This window comes from Pygocentrus nattereri, chromosome 2, assembly GCF_015220715.1.
Source record: "Pygocentrus nattereri isolate fPygNat1 chromosome 2, fPygNat1.pri, whole genome shotgun sequence".
In the NCBI taxonomy this organism is placed as follows: domain Eukaryota; kingdom Metazoa; phylum Chordata; class Actinopteri; order Characiformes; family Serrasalmidae; genus Pygocentrus; species Pygocentrus nattereri.
Window position 1 is genome coordinate 49,303,532 of NC_051212.1, and position 23,722 is coordinate 49,327,253.

At 45.0% G+C, this 23,722-nt stretch overlaps 1 protein-coding gene across 4 annotated transcripts in view; it reads left to right on the forward strand.

Moving 5' to 3' along the window:
* The first annotated feature begins 6,624 nt into the window (after positions 1 to 6,624).
* The window catches only part of epha4a (eph receptor A4a), a 43,076-nt gene continuing 25,978 nt past the window's right edge, over positions 6,625 to 23,722 (forward strand). The window contains exons 1-3 of one of the 4 annotated variants that reach the window (XM_037547375.1): positions 6,625 to 6,837; positions 8,551 to 8,618; positions 10,316 to 10,979. In XM_037547375.1, coding sequence (XP_037403272.1) covers positions 6,750 to 6,837; positions 8,551 to 8,618; positions 10,316 to 10,979 — 820 coding nt within the window. In that variant the 5' untranslated portion in view covers positions 6,625 to 6,749. Of the gene's footprint in view, positions 6,838 to 7,029; positions 7,048 to 8,550; positions 8,619 to 10,315; positions 10,980 to 23,722 lie in introns of those variants that run through there. The other 3 variants (XM_017719584.2, XM_017719585.2, XM_017719586.2) reach the window with 3 other exon arrangements.

Here is a 23,722-nt window from a genome sequence, read left to right on the forward strand (position 1 = left end):
GCAACTTGAACCGGTGTCTTGGAAAGCCACGCGTTTTCCATGTCCCGGGGCCTGCATCAGAAATCAATATGCCAAGAGGAACAGATGGAGGGAAGGCGACGTGTACGGAATTCTTTACGCCTCCTGGCGATATTTACATATCTAACCACGGGTTTGACGCTCCAAGATCCAGTCAAGTGCTGTCTCCAGACCTCAGCACTCCCCTCGGCTGATGATTTATTAGCGCTTTGGCAGCACGCAGCCAGCTACCTGGCTGCTTTTCCACAAGTGTTGTGTTACTGTCTGTGTGTGTGTAGTGTGTAAAAGTCAGAGACCATCCTTCATTTACTGTATTTCCAGTCCAAAACAGCCATTAAGAACAAGTTCTTCATATTCATGATTACTTTTGATGAGATTGGATACAAGATAATTCAAAGTAAGCAAATTAAGTGAAAAATCAGGAATTCTAAAAAGTTGAAGAGACAGTGTGACTCTTAACAACCATGCAAGACCTGGTAGACCACCAAAACTGTCACCATGAGGGAAAATCAAGCTCCACTCTTGCTTCAGATCTGAAAAAAAACTGGTGTTCCTTGTGACGGAGCTGCCCTCCGCCACAATGTACACTTGTGATGGTCCGACGGAAAAGACGCGTGGGTACGTTCCAGGTTGGGGTGCAAAAATCTGTGTTTATTAAATCCCAGTGAAGAAACCAAACAAAACAAAAAATTGCAATTTATCCAATGCCAAAAAGAAAATATTTACAAATGTACAGCTTAATATGAATAGTCCGTTATTCAATCATAATTTTAGAGGTTTTTAGGCAGGTGGATGGGAAGCTATATTATGAGGGACAACTGACTTGAGTGGCTGGTTTAAAGGACGAGGAGGGCGGGGGAGAGGTTGGCGAAATTCATGTTGTGGTGTGGCTTTTGGTGGTGGAGTTGGCAACGGTGGCATTGCTGGTAATGGGCGTGCAACCTTAGTCTCAATGACGTTGGCAGCCAGCGGAGGCGTGACCGTTTTCTCCATCTCTACAACCAAAGAGGCACTGCGGGAACTGGCTGCATATATTTTTGTGGTGGAAGGCTTTGCTTCTTTCTGCAATAGAGGAGTCACGCTAGGCTTTAGCAATATCTCAGCATTATTTACAGAGTTGTGAGTGGATGTGGCAGAAGGTGCTGTTTGGGGCACCGTGGTAGAGTAGGCTGCACATCTGTGCTGTTCGCAGACATATCTGGATGGTCGTCTGCATCAATGTCCATGTCCACAAGTTCTCTTTGCGTGTTCTCACCAAATGCTTCCATTTGCTCCATTTGAGAGCATAACTCCATGCCTGTGGATTCGTTCTGTGTAAGGTACAGCCACTCGTCATCAACACAACCACTTCCCCTTTCTGTTTCAGTACAATCTGCCGTGGAAGCAACATTTTCATCAACAACTTTACTGCCCTGATGAAAACCAGACTCACTGCATTTAACATCAGTTGATACACTTCTTGCTCTCCTGAATTCAATCGCACTAATCTTGGCTTGTTTGACAGTCTGGTCAGTCCTTCCTCTGTGAGAAGACAACTCAATGCTATAAATCTGAAAGGATGTGTAGCTGTCAAGAAGCTGTTAAGGAAATAGATAACAGAAGAAAACAAGACCAAAAAGAAGAATGGGCTCTCCACCCAGAGTCAAGACCTCAACATAGCTGAATGTGTTTGGGATTACTTGGATCATAAGAAGTGGAAAATGCAACCAACTTCTAGGACTGAACTTTGGAAGTGTGAACAAATATTCCTGTAGATTTCTTTGAGAAACTTCCCAAGAAGAATGGATGCTGTAATAAAGGCAAACGGTGGAAAATTACATTTAAAATATAAGGGCCATACAAATAAATGAAGGATGGTCTCTGGCTTTTGCACAGCGCTGTCCTTCTTCTCACATCTGCGTTCAGATCCACATATGCCGTCGTTTGTTTTGTGCGTGTGTTTGAAGCTGAGTTGTGCTCAATTGGCACAGGAACGACTGAGCAAATGAAACAACAAAATGGCCCCCCGTCTTCTTGCCTTACTGCCAGCACCTGCTGCCGTTCGCAGCCTCTGTTTACACAGCAAATCTCACCGCTCACTGCCAAAGAGCGAGCCTCCGAGCTCTCAAGCCACAGGCCCGCTCAGCCCATAGATATCTGTTCGTATACACAAAGGAAAAGCTGGCGCTAAGTCACAGGGCTAGGGGTTACAGTAGGTTGTTGGAAAGAGCAGGAGATCATAATGTGTTTCACAGTCGCGCTTGACTCTCCCTCTTTCACTCTGCCTCTCTCTGCCCTGCCTGAGCCGGTGTTCAGTCGAGCTGAGTCGTGACAGCTGCTGCGGTGCTGTGGGACAGACTGTGATGTCTTCTCCATTCTAATGACTCCGCTCGCTTTCGCAGTGTTGTGGGACACTCCGCACCATTACAGATCCTCTGTAGCGTTACCAAACAGCGGCCCAGGCCACATCTGAAGTCAACTTTACTGCTCAGGCGCTGAGGCTAGCACCAGGCTGTTATTTACAGTCCACAAAGACTTTGAAGAGGCTAGGAATTAGCAAAGAGAAGCCATGCTACTCCAACCCCCCCCTCCCGACACCCTCCACCGCCCAACCTCCAACCAGACCCACCGTGGTTCTCACTCCACACCACCATGAAATGTTTGCAGTCGAAGATTTGCTGAAGAAACGAAAGGAAACCAACATGAAGTTATTGTTTACCTTTGCAATGCTACCAGTGCTAGCAGTGGCTGCCTGTGGGGGCCTAGTTAGCATATTTGCATGATGCTAACTCTTATTTTTGCTCTGATTTGCTTTTCTGGGATGAAGTTTTCCCTCAAATATTCAATTTCAAAACCGTTACGCTGCTGTTTGTTGGTTTTTGGAATGGAGCTCGTGCTAAAACTCTTGTATGCAGGAGATATTAGCAAGATCAGAGAGAAATGCTTTAGCCTGGCACAAGCGTCTGTTTTCCATTGATTGCAATGTATCTGATGCTGTGGAAGAAAGAACTTCAGAGGCTCTTTGTTGATGGTGATTAGCGGCTCCCACGCTGTCCATTGATTTCTCTTTCACGCAGAGATGCGGAGATGAGCGTAGACAAGAAGCTGGATAGCTGTGAGTTTGATTAGCCAAGTTTTGCATCCACTCATATGCTCTCGGGGAAAGCAGTGCGCTCAAACTTTGATGCGGACATCTTCACTACGATAACATTTGGAGAAACAATCAGGTCCGTGACTCACCTACAAGCTTCTCTTCATGACTTCCAGTTTAGCTTTAAGCTTTTCCACTACATTACATCATGAAGAACCACATCTTGCTCTAATTTGAGATCTTCAAAATGCTTTTCAAGACAGACCGTGTTGAACAGAGTTAACTTTGACCATTTTTCACTTTGTTGGAAGCAGCCCTATCGACATCTTTCCTTAGATAAGGCTGAAAACAGTGCTGTTTTCTAGCCTTGTACGTTTAGGAGAGATTTTTAGCTGCCTCCCAGCAGTAGCTCGACGTGCAAACCTCTCCATCACATCCTTTGTTCCTTCATCACATCCACCTACACAGCTCCAGACTGCTGAGCGGGTTCTTTCAATTTGCCCTGCCTGCATTCATCCCCTCTAACAGCACTCCTCCACTCCATTTCAAGAGCTTCCATCACACAGTCAGGAACAGGAGAAGGCTTGGATGAGCATTAGAAAGTTGTGTTTGGACAGGATCTGGTGCATGTAAGGTTCTAAGAGAGAAATTGTTGGCTTTTTGTTAGCATGTGCCAATTATAAGCTGCCTTCGCATCCCTTGAGGATTACTGGGTGCTCTGTTGGGAGACCTGGAGGCCTGTGTTAGCACTGGACAATACAGATGTGTGGGCAGATGCCATCTGGGGCTCGGAGAACAAAACGGGATATGGGGGGCGCCGCATGGGGAATTCAGTCAGGTGACCTGCGAATCGAGGAAGAGAATGGAAAATGATCCGACGGTAATCAATCAAAAACAGCGGTGACACAAATGACCAAAGACAAATGGGCGCGAGGCAAAGCTGTGCCCCCCCATGTCACCGGCGCCCGTGGTGGCTCCCCGCCCACTGGCGTTGGCGATCAATAGGCCCTGGTGGACTTAGGCTCAACGCCATTGGTGAAGCTCTTCGAAGGTGAACCACCGCCTCCTCGAGGGCTAATTGGCCCTTTATGGTTGCGCAGTCTTTCGTGCACATCGAGAAAATAAAGCGCCATTCTCCTCTCCGCCTTGAGTGACAATCGATGTCGGACGGCCATCTCCGAACGCCAGATGCTCCGCCCGGCTTCATTATGCCCGCTGAGATGGTTGTGGCGGAGCAACGCCGGCGCCACAAAGCGTCACGATTGCGGCCCTTGGAGACCGAACCCCAAACGTCACCTGCTCCTCAAACTAATGCCATTAAACCAAAAGATCCAAATGGGGCCCAAACCGAAAACAATACGTTCTCTCCTCCGGCCTCTACGCTGCCAGGAAGTGCCTGCTGCGTTCAGACGAACGTAGCATGCTAAAAGTTTGAGGGAATTACGATCGTGTCCTCACATCGCTAGAATCTGTAATCTTTCATAAGGACTCTGGGGTAACGTGCAGCACCCCACTGAGCAGAATCTCACTTTCAAAGCACGTTTATCCATTTAAGACAGTGTTTTTTAAGCTAGCGTTTGGTTTCTCATTGATATTCTGGCTCGTATTCAGTGTGAACACTTCACAGCTGAAGTATTGACGTTTTAGCGCTGCGCTCTGATACCGAGGAGCATTCAACCTCTGTGCTATTACGGCAAAACAGCCAACAAAAAGCAGTATTTACTTTAGCCTGCTCACCATTATTGCATTATTAGGACTCCCTGTTGCTGTGAGACTCCAAACTACTACAATTTATACATTTTAAAGCTTTAGAACATGACCAACAGTAGCACATAGCCGGACTAGCCTTGATGTTCTTGCATTGTTCTGCTACTATATTCCCTTATGGCCAATCCCATGGCTTGTAATAGCTCCTCGGACCAAAGACGGTTACCATTCAATCACTGGACACTGGACAGTGGACAGAAGGCACATCGGTAAGCATATCAGTGGAATCTGCGCTCTGTAAACATCTGCTACTATTGATAGACTCCTGTGATGGAAAGGCCTGGAAAGTGGGCGTGGCCTCAATGCTTGATTGACAGCCGAGGGTCGTTAAGCGCGGGTGGACCACGAAGGGAAGAGGGAGATTGAAAGGAGGACAATAGGGTCAGTTTGGCCCCTTTTCCTCCTTCAAAAGTGCACATACCCTCACAGAGGCACCATTTACAGTTCCCTTTGCTGTAGTCTTGGTACCTTATAGAAATATATGAAAGATGTAGCACGCGGTTCTGTGAACGTACTTCGCTTCTTATGCATTACAAAGGAGATTAATATCAAAAGACACGAGTTACAGTGAGGAATACTGACCAAAGATTAAAGCGGACGGCAGGGGGCGCACTGAGACCTCTCTCATAGAACAGGAGCAGTCACGTCCACTTTTACATTCAGCCTACCAGCCAAACCGACTGACAACACAAACAGAAATTCAGATTTAGTTTTTATGACGGAGTCACTTTCTTTCTCTCTCTATCTGTCGCTTTCACGTGTAGCGAGAGCCAAACTTCACCTTCAGCGTCTAAAAGACAGGCTTTGAGTTCTTTTACCTCTTCAAGCCAGCCGAGCTGTAGAGCAAACTCATGAAATGAAATGTTAAAATAAAAACTTTTTCATGTTTTCTGTTTACACACAGGGTTTCTGGCTTATAACAGTAGCGGAACCCTTTTTTGATGCCTCTTTTTTGCTATTAAAATTAATGTTTGAAAAGATTCTTTAAATAACTATATATATACAACGTTCATATCACAGCTGGGAGACACCTAACCATGCAAAGAGCCATTTATGCATTCAAATAGCGACAGTTTTGTGCATAACCACTGAGTAAAGAACCCTTAAAGAACCACTTTTTAAGGTTACCTATACAGAATGTCGTAAACGAACCTACGTATAAAGCATAACAATAAGAGCCACGCTTTAAAACAAACCACCTGTATTCCGAGAAGCCCCGCCCTCCTGCGCTTGGATTGGCTAGTCATGTTTTTTCTGGAATTACGGCGTTCGCATAAAGGAAAATAACGATAATAATAAAACTGCGGATTTTGCATGTAATCTGTTATGATAACCAAATCCCATCCTTTAAAAATATGATATCATGATTATGATAACTAGCAGGACTACATGAAATAAAGATCATTCAATAATATTTTAAGTCAGGTATTAATATAGAGAGTAAGATCATTAAAAGCAAGTGAAAGAACGAGACGCATCCTTAGAATATATCAAAAGAAAGAGAGATTAAAGAAAGAAAGAAAAAAGTCAAGTAACGCGCTCTTGTAGGCAGTGCTCTGTTGACAAGGACAAGCTAGCCAATCACAGGCCAATCCCAGAAAATGGGCGGGGCTTGGTATCGTGTTTGGAATACGGGTGGGAAAAAAAGGCTTCGCTGTCAGATCCGCCCCCCTCATTGGCCGAACGTGTGTGTGTGTGTGTGTGTGTGTGTGTGTGTGTGCGTGTGCGTGTGTGTGTGTGTGTGTGTGTGTGTGTGTGTTTGAGCCGTCACTCTTTACTCCACAGGGATAAAGACAGACACAACTTCGGTCCGCTCGCGGAGCGAAGGGGAGAGAAACACGCACGGCACGAGACGGAAAATATAATAACAATAATTTATATATTTAAAAAAAAAATGACACGGACGGCCGCCATCGCGTTCATATCTCTTTTGTGGATATTTAAGAGAGCATCAAGTGCGCGGGTTTATCCTCCGAACGAAGGTAAGGACGGCGGAGATGAAGCCGAACCGAACAGCGGGATGACCGTTGGAAGTTGTTGGTGTTTGTGTTTATGTTTACGCTGCGCGCGCGCGGAAAGAAAAATTCCCCATCTCTGGAAACGAAGTGTTTTATTTTGTTCTGCCGGAGAGAAAAACGATAATTGGGAATGTTCGGTGCGTACTGGTGCCTTTTAACGAGCGAAGGATGAAAGTAAGTGGGTTTCCGAGCCGTTAACTAGTTAATTTGGTCAGTTTGGCTGGCTAACGTTTTTTTTTCCTGAGAGAAACGTCGGTTAAACGGCTAATTTGTGTAACTCGAAGCGTTCATCTAACGGAAGGCCACCGAAGTGAGCTATAAATCTGTATTATATTAACCTAACTATAGTCAGTTTCTTCCTTTATAGGTTACTTCATTTTTTTTCTGTGTGGGTGAAACAAATTTTTAAGCAGTTAACGTTAAACGACGACTCTCGCTATTTTTCTGACGGTTAACTGGCGACACCAAACAAGTTACCTCAGCAAAACTGAAACGCCGCGCGAGCTCACGAAGCTGAACCCGTCTTGTTTGAATCTTCCCGTTCCACCTTAAATGGTGCAGCAGTTACGTTCTGGTTCTATATTCTCAGGCGCCAGAATGCAACGGCTGCACTATTTAAGGTGGAACGGAAAAGTTCGAACAAGAAGCTGGCGAATTGGAAGCATCGTGTAGCGTTAATTTAGCCACCGCTTGGACATTAATATGCTGTGTAACTAGTCCGTGTTATGTAAAGAATTCGCGAAGGGTTTTAGGAGAAAATCCTCTAATATAGCGTTAGCTTTAGGACAGTTAACCGAGATGCTGGGGTCTATTTTCCCGTAACGTTGCTGACCACCTCCAAAAAGTGGATTTAAAATAGCCTCACAGGGCAGGGTTTAGTTTTCCGAGGCAGATATTCGTGCTTAGGTTATATGTTTCGTTGTAATACCGCAAGGTGGTCTAACGCACAGAAGGATTCTTTGTGTGATGCCGTAGAACTTTCGGTTCCCTGAAGAACCTTTGAGTGGCGAGAACCTTTTTCGTACGTGAGACGTGAGTGTGGAGAACATTTTTTGAAGTTTTAAAGAACCTCCACGCAATGCAGAGGTTCCAGACCATCGTGTGGAGGTTCCTTAAACCTTTAAAAGGTTCTTCACACCTCACAAATCCATTTCAGAGAACCCTTTGTGGCTGCTCGGTTTTTAAGGGTGTACCTGCTGTTGTGGGTTTCAGAAAGTATTTAATGTTTATTTGTCAGATTTTGCATTTCTTTAATTATGCAGATCCAAGAACACCAGGTTACAGCAAATTTACATGACCTGTGTTGAGTCTTTTGCAATAGTGAACCACAGGGCTGAAGTCTTCATTCGTAGTCATTTGGATCTAAAAAAGCTGGGTGTTCATTCATCACTGGGAATTTTGCTGTCTATAGTTACAGCTTTCATGCAACAGAGCCGTATTTCATATAGGGCTGGAGGAGAAGAGGGGGGAAGAAAAAAGAACCCCCAAAACAAGGCTCCTGAGGCCTGCCCGCAGTTGGAGGAACTGGCCGGGCCGAGCTAATAGCCGCATAAACTACACTCATAAATACGGCTCCTAAGCGAAGGCGCTGAGGTTCCTCAGCCCTCGTTTTCTTATTTATCCGTCTAATTTTTTCACCTTCTTATCTCTCCTGTCTGCTTTCTTCTCTGTCTGCAGTAACGTTGCTGGACTCCAGGACGGTGCAGGGCGAGCTGAAATGGGTGGCGAGTCCGGCAGAGGGAGGGGTAAGTGCTTCCAACGAAGAGTCACAAAGGAGAAAAGAATATTTGTTGGTTTCAGGCGATCATATTATGAAGGGAAACTGCCAAAGAGTCAACAAGAAGTGCTTTATTGTGGGGTTTTTTCCCCCTTTGCGGAAATGCGCCGTCAGTCTTTCGTGCTGAATAAAAACAGATGATGATTTGAGTTGTTTCAGAGCGCCGCAGCGTGCCAAGAGCCTCCGAAAAAGTCGCTGAAAGCTCTTTTCTAGAAGCAAGTACCGCAGGCGCGGATTCTGACATAGGCCTGTTCCGGTTTACATCCATCCTTTACAGAAAGCAGTTTCAACAAATTAAAGGCTTCTGCACACCAGAAGGAAAATGGGGAGGGAAAAAAAATCTCTTTTATGACAAGGAGCTAGTATTTTAATTTCACATAATGGCTATTATGAAGGATCCCCCTACGCTACAGTGGTCGTTGTAGGCCACTGTGAGTTTATATCAAGCATCTGCTGTTAGTTCCTTGCCCACCCCTGTGTCTGAATTTGAGGTCAGTTAGAACTAACAGTGAATTGTCTTTATGTATTGATGCTAGTCAGGGTATACAGTAGTTGACTGGCACTGGGCTTGTAGACATAATGGATTTATCTCCAATGCATTTCTATTGGAATGACCTATTTGTATAGACGTAGCAGTGTCTGACCTGAATCACGGTCCCTCATTTGATCGGCTATTTTGGTTAACTGCACCACACTGAGAACTTCAGCTCAATTCTTTGTGTAGCTGCGTTCAGGCCTGATTGTGAACTCTGGTTCAGCTTCGACGGTTTCTGACACCTTAGATGGTGCTATTCAAAAAGTAAAAGAGAAAGGGTCATGAATCTTGACAGGCTTTTTGAGAGCCGTTTTGTTTAACTCCCTCACCAGCGAGCGACTCTCTAAAAAATGTTATTATGTCACAGCTTTAGCACTTGTGCGCAGTAAACTTACAGTGTCTGGGCACAAGAGAAAATGCCTTCAAGAAAACAGAGGCTGTCCATATTAAAAACATACATGGACACTATTTTCAACCGCGTAATGCAACATTTAATAGTGGAGTGTCAAGTGTAGTTTAAGAGAGGAGTGTCCAAAGTTTCTGAAACTGTAATTTCTCACCACTGCTAGGTTAACATCGCCTGTCTCCCCAAACAATTTAAAAAAGAGGATTAAATATTGATGTCCAGAAAAAGGTCCAAGTCTTTAAAGCACTCTCCAGAAACACCTTTGCTAATGCAAGTTTGGGCTCAGTTGTATATAGATATAATGGGCGCTTGACATAGCCTTGAGTAGTTCCAGATTTCAAGTTGTGCTGTCAAACACAAATCTTCTCCAACATTTCCTTTCCTCTGTGGCTCCCTCAAGAGCCCGGAGAGGCCAGAATGTTTCCAAACAGTTGAATCCATCAGCTTAGACGATGGTGCTTTGAAAGTATACTTTTCAAAATGCTCTTATTCTGGAGAGCGCACAGCTGACGGGATGGCAGAAACACAGCAGATGCGTGATTAAATTCTCATCATCAGAAAGTAATCAATGCAAGTCAATGCAGCTGTGCAGTTAGACTCTCTTCCAGTCTGCGTGTGTAGGATGTAGGGCACCTGCTGAGATAAAGGGCTCTATATCTGAATCTCTCTCTCTCTCTCTCTCTCTCTCTCTCTCTCTCTCTCTCTCACTCACTATCTCTGTCAGTGGGAAGAGGTGAGCATCATGGATGAGAAGAACACGCCCATCCGGACGTACCAGGTGTGCAATGTCATGGAGCCCAGCCAGAACAACTGGCTGCGGACGGACTGGATCGCACGTGGCGGTGCCCAGCGCGTGTACATCGAGATCAAATTCACGCTGCGTGACTGCAACAGCCTCCCGGGAGTCATGGGCACCTGCAAAGAGACCTTCAACCTCTACTACTACGAGTCCAACAATGATAAGGAGCGCTACATCCGCGAGAACCAGTTCAGCAAAATCGATACCATTGCCGCTGATGAGAGTTTCACTCAGGTGGACATTGGCGACCGCATTATGAAGCTGAACACAGAGGTGCGGGATGTGGGTGTTTTGACCCGAAAGGGCTTCTATCTGGCCTTCCAGGATGTGGGAGCGTGCATCGCCCTGGTGTCCGTGCGGATCTTTTACAAGAAGTGCCCTCTGACCGTGCGCAATCTGGCCCAGTTCCCAGACACCACCACTGGGGCAGACACCTCTTCGCTGGTAGAGGTACGTGGGTCCTGTGTGGACAACTCGGAAGAGCGGGAAGTGCCCAAGATGTATTGTGGGGCAGATGGTGAATGGCTGGTTCCTATTGGAAACTGCCTGTGCAACCCAGGTTTTGAGGAGCGAACAGGAGCCTGCCAAGGTAAGGGATTTGGTAGCTTCTTTTGTACGTTTTCCAGGGGCTCTGGGTCATTCTTTGTTTTGCAGGTGCTTAGTTAAGGCAGCTAATCATCTGAAATGGATTCATCAATAGACCTTTGTTCAATTAATCAAGCTCTCATGCTTTCTGCTTATACCTTTCTTCTCACTGTGCCTGTCCCCATCATTCAAAGTTCTGTCTGTGTAATGAGCAACTTCTTCTTTTGTGGTGCAGGGAAACAATAGAAGCCATTTCATGAACACGAACATCATAAAGCATCATAGAGCACTTTTGTTTTTAAGTAAACAAGATGTTAGTTGATTGATTATTGTAGGCCTGTGCTTCATATGGAGAGCCACATATTCCTTGATCTCCATGTCCCACACGTGTTCCATTTGTTACCCACTCCTCAGAAAAGGGAGTATAGCAGTGATATGGCAGTTTACAATTTCTAGGTGAGGAAGAAAAGGCAAAACATTGGTCTGTTTGGAGCGTTGGCGTGCTGCGTTTTCTCACTGGGAAATGTTAAAAGTTTACCCTGATATAGACAGCTGGACACTCAGCAGAGCTTGGCGGATTACGCGGCTGTTGCAGGTCAGGGGGCCTGCTGGTGATTACGGATCGCTCTGTTTGATATCAGAACACCTCCCTGCGGATTTGTGAGCGAGGAGCGCTAGCACTAATTGTTTTTGTTCGAGCGGCAGCCGTGTGGCGTACGTCTGTGGTATGCACTTTAATTAGATCGTTGGTTCGATCTCTCTCTCGCGTGCTCTTTTTCAAGGTGAGAGATTGTTTCGGTGCAAGGAGAGGGCAAACAGAGAGAGAGAGAAAGAGAGAGAGAGAAGAAAGAGTAGGCCAGATAAACTATGTGGTATGTGTCACAGTGAGGCCATTCTGCGCTATCTCAGTTTTGCATTTGGTTCTCACTGTCCATGACTGGGCCAAAGGGCTCTGAAGGGCTACACACAATGTCCGGGTGAAGCAGGGGTCAGTGCAGATGAAGGGGAGAGGCGAGGACAGGCAGACAGTTTGGGAACAGCCCCTCTGTCTCTGTAACCTCCCTGTAAAAAGCGTCTGGTCCAGGAGAGGGTCACTGCTTGTGCACGGGTGATAAACGGCATGCTAGCCAGTCCACTGCCGGTTATTTATGAGGGCTATCTCAGCAGGCTAATTGCATGACAAATACGGGGTGTAATTTAGGGCTCCTGTGGGGTTTTGGGATGGGGGATAGAGCTGCCTCTGTGGGCGATCTTTCAGTGTCTGTGTGTATATGGGTGGCTGCTCGAGGGGGTACACTAGACAAGTTGTTTTAAAAGAACGGCCAGCTTTCTTTTAGCGAGTCTTTTATTGGAGGAGCAAGGTGACAGCAACTGGGTTTCAGTTTTCTCGCTCTTTTGGTCTCTTTCTGTCTCCCTCCCTCACCCTCTCTCTTTCTCTCTGGGTTCTAGTGCTTCACAGCTGTGGTGAAACAAAGGAAACGGTGCCATAATTCACTGGATGCTGAAGGTCGTTTCCATATAGACATTTAGCGGAAAATTCTAAATCACTTCACAGTTTGAGATAATGACTTTATTACTCTCTGAAATGGAGTTAGGCAGTGTTTTTATACCACTGGGATATCGTATGTGTTGGCAACCACCACTATCGCAAATTACAAGTCCAACTCCAAAAGCCCGATATGGAACACATCTTTTTTAATTTATGCAGCTCTACGAACACATACATACTGTCTGATTTTGGCCCCATTTAATATTTTTGTAGCACAAAATGTAGTAAAAATATATATTTCTGTTCAGTCAGGTTTTATGAGGTGTTGGAAGATCTTTTGTAGAAGATGGGTCTCCAAGCTGCTTTGCTGGAGACCCAGCATTCTTTGCTATTTTCATTAACTCTGTATTGTGGCCCAGGCATCCGTGGTGGATTAACCCATCAGATGTTGTCTTCAACCAGGCAACAGGCAGTCGCATCCCTATTATGGAAAGTTCAAAAGGTGGCTCACTCTCCCAGCCTGGAGATGAGTGTCAGTGTCTTCTTAATAAGCCCATGTGTGTAGGCTGGATAAAGGGGGGGGAGATATGGGTTCACCTTCAATGTGAGGCATATAGAAGAGGGGGAGAGCACATTCTCAATGGGGTGTCTTGGACGCCTCGTGACAAAAAAAGCCCATTGAGAATAAGGGATACAAGCCTCATAGCCCAGAAGGCGTCAATGGCACCCTTTGGCTGATTGTTGGGGTGTTGGGGTCTCGGGACGGGAGGGAGCAGGAGAAGAGGAACACTAGACGGGGTCAGGGGTGTCCCCCCCCTACGCCCACTCTGAGACTGGGGTCATGGCCGAGACTGATTAAGACGTCAAAATTTTGACAGCTGCGCCTGAGCCGGGGCAGGTCTGGAAATAGGGCGAGCAAGAGATAGGGCCAAGGGAAGCGTAAAAAATCCACCAGCTCTTTAAATGTGAATGGAGGCAAGAGGAAGGTGCAGCCCGGGGATTTGCGCCTTTCTCTTCTTTGTGAGAATTTGTCGCTTTCGTTGCTCATGTGCTGGGAAATAGTTAGGGAGAAACGCTGGATGTGTTTGAAATGGGCAAATGCCTTTTGGGAAGTTGGGCAGCGTTTGGTGTGATGGTCGCCAGCTGTTAGTATTAGAAAAGCACCCCTGCTGTTATAGACCCAAAATGTAATGGTAAGAGTTTTCTTCCATATCCAGGCCAACTCGTGGGTGTGTGTTCAACATAGCAAATACAGGCCAGCCAGCAATATAACCGTAGCTGTGGTCCATTTTTTGAGTCGGCTGAAGCTCTGTTTTCATGCACTTCAGGTTTGGAACCAGGATATTCTAAAAATGAATTATAGAGAGTGGAACAGGAACAGTCTGAGGCACCATGCCCTTAAAATTGACATTTTAGCCAAAATGGAGTTGCAGATATTGGTATAATAAGAAAACTGCCCTTTAGGTATGTGATATCTTGGAGAGTGGAAGTGAACTTTTCAGATTGGCAGAAAACTGAAACTGAAAAATGGTTTTCCTTTAACAACCCTAAAGAACTCTGGAACCTTTGGGGAGTTTTTTTATTAGCACTGTGTTTTAGGTAGAAGAAAAGGCTTTTGTCATGGGACAGTGATTTAAAAGAAATATTGCAGCCTTTTTTTAACCTTTTCTCTAAATACTTAATCTGATACAGTTGATAGCCACAATTTTGATGCCTTTGCCTGTACTTAAAAGGTAAATAAACACCTAAAAACACTCAAAACGTATACTTGAAGATGGTAGGCAGTTGCTTTGGCATGGAGTATTCCTTTAAAGTGGGGCGGTCCAGTTTTATCTGCAAAGGGCCGGTGTGGTTTAATCAGTTAGTCTTAGTCTTCTAACATTTCATCAGGTGACCTCCTGCTTTGTTGGAGTGAAAACCTACATCCACACTGGCCTGTTTGGACACCCCTGCCTAAAAGCATTATTTATGTGTGAAGACCAAATTGATAGAGTGTTTCAACTCGTTTCCACTTGCGGTGCAAAAGTGAATTGAAGTTTTAATCACACATTGACCAAATTGGGGCACTTAATGAACCGTATTGATTTCTGACTTTCCAAGTGTCAAAGCGAGTGGCTGAATGGCTGAAGCACTGTCTCTGTTTGAGTATTAGTGGTCCAGTGTGTGCGTGCGTGCAGTATGCAGTGTGCTCTGTATGTGTGTGTCTAATTAGAAAAAGCTAGCATGTTTATCTCAGTCCTGTCATAATTATGAGCAGGTGTGTGGGGTTCATCATCAGCCTCAGCTGTGTGTTGTTGTTACTGCTCTTTTTCTCCGGCAAACAATAGCCTTCGTCCGCTCTAAACGCTCCACGCCATGAATATTCATCGCTTCCCCCTTTTTTGTGCTTTTGATGGCAAGCGCATATGTTGATTCCTGTCACAATCCCCTTCAGTTCTCCATCCAGGGCTTCTGCGCTGGACAGTGAATGTGCCGTCAGCTGTCTCGGGTAAAAAGGAGGGAGAGAGAGTGAGAGAGAGAGAGAGAGAGAGAGAGAGCGATAGAGAGAAAGTAGAAGAGAGATGCCCTTTGATATCAAACAGATACGTCATTTGCATATGCTGAACGTCCATGAAATGCAAAGCCAGCAAACTTGTGTAGACAATAGTGTTCCCTTCCCTTCTGAAGGGGGTGGTGGGGGGGTGGGGGGATGCTCATCCCATTCTTTTCAATCCATGATCAATGCAGCAGGCTGTGCAGAATCATTTCCACATTGAAATTTAAATGAGATAGTTAACCGAATAGAATTACATGCTTAAACGTCTTGAATGGCCCTGCATACATTCTAAATCTAAATGTAACGAATTAAATTTAGCCCCATTACCGCCCAGTCACCATTTCGGGTGCTTGTCACTGTCAAAGTCCTGTTGTTTGCTGTGGGTGAATGTGTATGTGTGCGCTCATTGGCACATGTGTGTGCGTTCTCCTTGACCCCGTCCTGTCTATCATGGTCGGGTCTTCCTGTGCGGAAATGCCCTCAACAACTCCCAGTCCTTCAGTTGTCATGGGCTGATGGATGGATGGTGGGTCTGAGTCTGTCTGAAGTACACAGCAACCGGAAGGGTGGAGGAGTGGAGCTGAGTCCAGGTGGGCCTGGACACATCAGTTCTACCGTTAGCACTGATTTCTGATCTATCTTAGCACATTTTTGGTACAAGATCTGACTTTTCCACTAATATCCACTAATGTCACCCTAGTGACTATAGAATTTTCTATTTGTGTCCAACAGTATGGTCTGTTTTTCATATTGTTGACACCAGGGATGGACACTATGTTATTATTGTCCATCTGTTATTATCATCATGCTGTACACTCGTCACAGTACACTTTTCTGAGCCAGGGGCATCGTTAGTACTTCTAGAACACAGAACAGCTGTCAGATTCAAAAAGATTTAGACCAGTTACAGAAAGCCTATAAACAACAACAACAGTTGTTTAGTAACTACATGAATCGCATAGAAACAAGTATCTGACAAGCCACCTCATTATTCCATTTGATTATGCCATTCATTTTTTTTCTGCCTGTTTTTGCTGGTTTCCAGCATTTTGCAGATTCTGTGTCAGTACTGTTTTAGTACTTTCTGTTTGTTCCAAAAATCAATAAACTAAATATTGTCATGTTTTCTTTTTTTTTTTTCTTATCGTCTGCCGTTTTTAGCCCGACAGCTACCATTAACTATCCTGGTAACAGTGTCCAGCTCTCTTAATGAGAAACTTCCAGTTCCAGCTCTCCAGCTCTACTTCATTATCAGTTCATTCTAGTAGCCCGAAATGAGGGACTGGCATGCAGTTTGGCTCTATTAGATCGCAATAACAAGGCTATCGTGAAAGCAGCTAATTCCAGCAGCGTAGCCAGCCAATTCACTCCAGCAGAGCATCTGTATATCCGAGTCTGCGCTCCTGATTGACTTGCTCCTCATGCGCCTGAGCCTTATTGACTCATGGCTTGAATGACTCTCCCCTCGTTCTCCCTTATTAACCCAGGTTTTTTTTAACTGTTGCTCTGCACACATGGTCCATGCCAGAGGCCAACGTTCATTTGACAAGGTGTCCATCACTAGTGTTATAGTGCCCAGCGCCGCCCTCCACAGAGTGCCGAACCATAATCCCTTGGCTGTTTACTATAGGCTGGATTCCATCCAGAAGGGTCAGAGGTCACCTGAGTTAGTGTCAGTGGGGGTGCGAACGGGACCATGCCAAGATTGGCGGCGGGAAAAACCAGAGCCATCCTTTTCTTTGGACTGAGCTTTGCTGGTCATTGACCCGTTTTATGGATGCAGGGCGTACTAAACTTGACAGTCGCCATAGCTGCTGAGTGCCTTTGTCTTTGGATTTGATTAGGACGATGCCAAAATTTCTTCAGACAAACACGCCAGATGGATTGTGGGACCTAGCGAATGTGCTTGTTTTCTTCCACTAATGAAGCGTTTGGGAAGGCGTCATAGCTTGATTTATGATGACAAATGACACGAATGAGTCCAAGTGCCATTTGGTAAATCTGCTCTATATAAACACTGGACTGTTTCACCGCCGTATAATCGACTATGTTTCAAGAGACTCTTTGTCAAATTTCCCCATGTTCTGTTTCAACATATACACTTGAACCTATAAACATTGGAGGTGATCAAGTACATATCCTCTCACAGAAAAATGCTAACATTGTGAAAAATGAGATAAAGCCAGTAGGGGACTTTTGTACTAGAAGTGGAAAATATTATCTGAGGTATGGGACATTATTTTTCCACGGATCCATAGTTATATGTTCAAATTTGGCTGTTTAATTCTTATAGTTTATTCTTGCAATCGTTCTGCAGGAACAAAGCTGTACATATAGTATGTATTTAAACATGAAGCATCTTCCTTTTATCACCAAGATACATAATTCAAACTGTGCTTTTTGTATTTATGAATTACTTTTCAAGGGAATTGTTTTAAGACCTTACATTTCTGAAGTAGTGTCAGCATTAATACTGTATTGCAAGCTGTGAGCTCAAGAGTAGACCAGTATATGAAAGTTTGATTTTGTTATTTTATGCTCATGTAGCCCTGCTATATGATTCCCACTAACTTTCAATCACTGTTATCCACGTTAGTGTTTTTGAGTCAAATATTCTCCATGCTGTGGGAAAACTATGCGACACACAGGCTCCCATTTTCCTCACGGGGGATACTCCTGACTGAAGTGGCCTGGAGAAAGCTCCGTCTCACCTCTTCCGAGCCTGTTTGTCAGAGATCTGATAGGACGTCAGTTAACAGATGTCAATTAGGCCCGAGTGCGTGCATGAGAGCGGCAGCCGGATGAAAAGATGGATTGACTAATGGGATTATTTAAGGGCCGGTAGCTTTGTTTCTACAATGCAGAGTAATAGTGGTAATTATGCCGGAGGGCTAACGCTGCTGACTGAACAATGGGCATTAATACTTGTAATTATTTGGAGAGGCTGAGGCATGGAGGCTTGAATTCTCCCCGCTTAGACTGGAGGGGTTTGTTTCTTTACCTTTAGCTGCTGGAGTGGACTGGACCGCTCTAAAACCAGCTGCTAGGACTCAGCCACTTGGTTCGTCGTTGGAAGCAATTAGTTTTGACTTTATGGCTTTGTTCGGGTGAAGACAGAATGGACAGCAGCAGCGTGTAACATCAATGGACGTCAGTCTTGCCGATGCCTCTTGCTAACTTGGTCATGCAGACATTAATACGCAGGAACAATGTTATAGTGTTTTTCCGTAGTGTGGTATCGGATGCTATCAAATGAGTAATGTAATTCCTCTGCAGAAACAACTTGAATGCTTCCCCCATGGATATATGAAATGATATAAGATCCCAGCGCCACTTTTACCACCTACTGTTGAAATTAGATTGTAATCTGAGCAATTCTGACCCCCTCCCTCCCCTTGTGGTTCATAATTCTGCTTCTCATTTAGCCAGCTGGACTCCCAAATCTCAGTATTAGTATAACACTCCTGACATGAAAATACATCTCTACAAAGTTGCTCCCTGGACAGTTTGGAGATTTCATCGCTTGCGATCGGATATGGTAGTGGAGTGAACTAGATGGGAGTCACCATGGGAACCAGCCTCATGTCCTTTATAATTAGCACATGTGCAGTGCTGTAGTGCGACTGGCCGCTAACAGGATTACGAAGGCGTGTTCCACCCTTTAACACATGTGACACAGTGAGGCGAGCAAGGCGTATGTCGAGCGTGCCTGTGGAGCTTTCTAAATGAGAACCGAACACCCACACACCATCCCGGGCAACTTTTAGCGAAGAATGTGTGCATGTGTACTGTTTCAGAAAAAAAAGGGCCAAACATAGAAGTGGGTAGATTGTAAATCAGTCACCGCGGTTGTGGCGTTGACACTTTTCCGCTTTGAATTTCCAACCGGACATTAATCAGAAAGCTCGGCGGCACTTTGCCTCTCTCAGCACCTATTACACTCAAGCGCACGCACTTGCACAAGCACACGCGCACATGGTAGCCAGGCCCCAGGAGTGCACCGACCCTCGCACATCATGACTCACACTGCCTTCACTAGCATGAAAGCTGCAACTCTTAGGAAAGCCTTTGCTCTGTCAATATTAGCCCAATCCTGTGTGTGTCCAAGTGTGAGGCAAAAAACAATATCATTAAAAAGTGAATGCGTTCTCCATACGAGAGTTTCTCGCTTGTTTTGGCTCGTCAATTGTTGCCGGTTGTTTTGGCTCGGTGCTACTAGATGTGCTAAAACAGTTGAGTAGGAGAGTTAGCGGGTGTGAATATCGTCCGTTCCTGTGCAGCCTCGTCCATTTCGCATCCCAGTTGCTCTGCTGCGGAGGCAGGAGTTACTTGCAAAGCGAGGGTGTCCATTCAGTGACTAGCACACTACACCCCCCCCCTTTTGCTTTGTGAGGCTGGCCTCTCTTTGAAGGCCCTTGGATGAGGACGATGGTGGGGGATTGGGATGGGGGGGCAAAGCTGACAGTGAGAACATTAGCATGTCAAAAGCCCCCTGAATCAATAGGGCCCTTCTCTCTCTCACTCACTGCCTGGCGCTAACACACACAGACCTCTCCATTCAATGGCACTTAGTGCGGCCCTCTTCGACCTACTGTAGCAGAGGTGCCCTGCTAATAGGTGCGCTGCTCGGTAGAGAGAGAGGGACTGGTGGGGGTTAGAGAGAGACAACACCTATTTATATTGTAGCTCATGAAGTGGATATTGTAGATTGTAAAGTGCCTATTGCTTGGAATGAGTAGTTCTAAGATGGAATTAAATTCAGTATAACTGTACTCAGGACTATACAAGAGTAGAGTGGCTTACAATTAAAGATGCAAGTTTTTTTGCCTCTCAGTTCTTTAATATTGAGTATCTGCAGATATCCAGTCTTTCTTTTTACGTTAGACACCCATACAAGTACATTTATGCACACTTAAAGTACATTTAACTTGGTAAAACCAATCCAATTGATATGCAAGACTGGCAGTTACTTTAAAATGCTGCAGTAACATCACTTCATTTTTAGGATGTGGATAGCTCCCTAAAATGATATGTTTTGGTTTTTGAACTGTTTTTTGAAATCACTGGGCTATGGCACCCAGCATGCACAGCTTTTGTATTTGAAATTGTGCTAATATGTCTGATATACCTCACAAAGTCATCACACAGTGCAGATATTATACAAGGGGTTGCTTGCATTTTCCACACTGCAGACTTGCTTGTTAGCTTCTGAAAATGTAGTGTAGATGATTTGATTTCACATCATGTCCCACAGTTGCATAAACAGAACACAATAGGGCAAAACAGCCTTAAGAATGAATTGGAATTGGAGCTAATACAAGATTATTAAAACATACCTGTCCTTGATCAATTCAGATACCGATCAGGACATCGCTACTTTGCACAATTAGGTCTGAATGCCTGAACAGAAGGCCACCAAAGTCTTGGAAACGCCAGAGCAGCCGGGAAATCAAACGGGGAATCTTGATCCTGTCAAACAGCTTCGAGATTTCCTTTCGTTTCCTTGAGGCAAGCTGTCAGACAAGCTCTGCTGCTGCTGGCAGGGAGAAAACACTCAAGTGTCCGCAGTCTGGCCAATGCATAATGCAATGCAGCCTTGCTCTTGATGCCTGACGTGCCAGTTAAAGATCTCACGGTGTCCCCAAGAGCACATTTTAATAAGACTGATCAAACTGATGTTTGGCTGCTGCCAGTCCAGCCAATGGAGAGCCGCTCTGTGGTTTTTAAAGCATGTGTCAATTGGGTGACATGTTGAAATAACGGTCTCGGGAGATTGCCAAATCTGTGATTGCGGGCATTTTGTTTTGCGAAAACTTAGCCTTGCTTTGGGGAATCATACTTGGGAATCCAACGCAACGAGGCAATTACCAGCACACATGAACAGGGGAGAGGGAAGGAATACACTGAGGGAGATTGAGAGAGAGGGAGTGAGAGAGGGAAAGAATAGAGGATAAGTATAAAGTTAGTGAGAAAATGGGATGCGGGAAGGGAACAAGGCTTTGGTGACGATGCTGTAGACACACACGCACACCCAAAGGCAGCCCCCTTGCTTGTTTGCTGTGAATGAATTGCGAGGAATGCGAGATGATTCTTTGGTGGCACAGCTGCCTGGACCCTTCAGAGAATAGAGAGACAAAGGCAATGAACTGTATTGCGGAAACTACTTACAGAGAGAGAAAGAAAGGGGGCAGAGAGAGGAAGAGATAGAGATGGGAAGAGAAAAAAAGCGAGAGTTTGGAGGCCTACACAGGCATGAAATTGAAGCCCAAACCTGACCTGTACACATGACTTTATGACCTGACCTGACCAGGCCTGACTTTTACTGCTAAATCAGAAACCCAAACCACCTTGCAGTGCCCTGGAATGCATCCACAGTCAGTGTATTGCAGAAGATTTGGACTCATCAGTCCTTTCAGCTTTCATAGCTCAAAATACTATTGCAAGCTCTGCACTGCACATGACCAGTGTGCAAAATTTACATAGGTTTATTCCTTCAAATGTATATAAATGTATAAGAAATGACTATTGTACATGAATAATTGGCCCAAATCTGGCCTGAAACACACTACTTTGTCAGGGAATATTTGGCTTGGGTTGGGTAGCAGACCTGTAAAAAGACGGCACTTTCATTCAGTTGAAATAAACATAAATTATTTTTCAAAACTCAGCCAATGCGATGTAGAAATGATATACAACAGAAACATCAACAACATTATAGTATCAAACCCTTCTGTTCTGTCATTCCTCTGTTAGGGTCGGGGGGTGGGGGGGGGGGGGGGGGGGGGTGCACTCTTTCCTTCTGTCACCTGCTGCAGTCCACCCCCTCCTGGGTAGAGACATTCCTGGGATGGTCTCCAGCTTTGAATCAGTGTGTGTGTGTGTGTATATGTGTGGAGGTGGGCCTCCTGTCCATCAGCTCTGGACCCCAGGCTGGGGAGGCATTTCTGATTCAGAAAGGCTTAGCCCTGGGCTGGCTGAATATATACCATACTGTCCTCCTCCTTGCCTTTGGGACTTTCATAACACGCTGTCAAACAACTCATAAACACACACACATATGCACAAACCCCACACGCAAGCACCAGATGGCCACATAATGATCCACTTTTGCTTTCGTGTTGCATATGAAGGTTAGTCCTTTTGTCCTCTCTGGGTGTCTTCTTACAGCTATACATCCAGGCTTTCCCCACTAATCTCGCATAAGACCTTGGAAACTTTTTGCAGCAGACAAAAAAAAAACAAAAACAACAGAGATGGAGAAAAAGAAAAGGAGGGAATGAGGGAGGGAGAGAGGGGGCGAGGGAGGAGAGGAGATGAATGAAACTAAGTGAATACCTGTGGATTAGAGCTTCAGTACTTTGACGGGGGGCGGCCCAGCAGTGACGAATGAGTCTCACCAGGGCTAGAGCCAGATCAATCAGCGTCGCTCCACACACACACTCACACATTCACACTTGTACACCCGCACAGCAGCAGTGTTAGCATGCAGCACATTGGGGTGACGGAGCCTCAGCCAATTCTCATCAGTCACTGCAGACGTAATTAATAAGCAAAGTGGGAGCGAGGGAGAGGGAGAGGAGGGCGAGCGAATCAATGAGCCAATCAGTTCACACTGGAGGGCAAGAATGATAATGATCTATCTCTCTTTCTCTCCTCCTTTTTCCCTCACGCTTTGCTTTGCTCACTCCTTCTCTGCTTGTTCGGGCGTGTGATCAACCAGGGGCGCAATTATGTTCTGGTGAAGTCAGCAGTGACTCAAGCAGTACAAGTCGGCTCTCCTCAAGCAAGGAGAGCACACAAAATATATGCAATCAAAGTGATTCCATTTTTAGAATGTTTGCTATGTTGGATAAAATGCCTAAAGATGCCAAGTCATTTGCTCTCTCTGTATATAATTAATAGAAACACCTACCTTGTAGCTCCACCTCTCTGGTGCACAGTAGCGCATCTGCTGATTAGCCTGTCAGTCCTGGTGGGCCACAGCACTGCAGACGCTTTGCATTCTACCTTATTAAACATGTCTAATTCAATTTTTATCTGTTTACCAAAACCTTTGTGATTTGAATTTAGAGAGAAATCGTTCATCTCTGCAAGAGCTGTGGCCCAGCTAGAAATTTATTTGACGCTCCTACTACAGCCTTTCATCAATGGTCAGTTTCTGACCACGGAGCTGCTCTTGGCTACCCAGAGGATAATGCTTTTGCTTGTATCTTGGTCTTTTATATGGCTTTGGAGACTTAATGGTTGTTCTCCTGAAGCAGGGAAACATGAGATACTTCTGGCCTAGGATAACAATTACAAGAAATAGTTACAACTCCGGATGTGAGTGCCGCAATAAGATTGAATCGAAAGAAAAGACTCTACAGATTCAGGAAACCTTTGAACCATATTTCTGCTCTGTTTTATCACAAAGATAAATAAACATATCGAAGAAAACCTTGTATCTCCAAAATAGCTACTTTACAGGAGAAGGAAAAAACATACTTCACTTTCAATGTAAGTCAAAGGAACCAGAATTTTTCCCATGTCATTTTGGGTAATTTCTTTTAGGCCTCTCATCACAAAATTTACATATAATATAAAGAGTAACAGATACTTTCAAATTATGTCAAAAACTGAAAAATGCCAAAAAAGTAGATACAAGGTTTTCTTCCGACAGCAAAGATATGTAGAAACATCGAATTTGATGTGTGGTGAGGTCGAGGGCCCCAGAGGGTTAAAC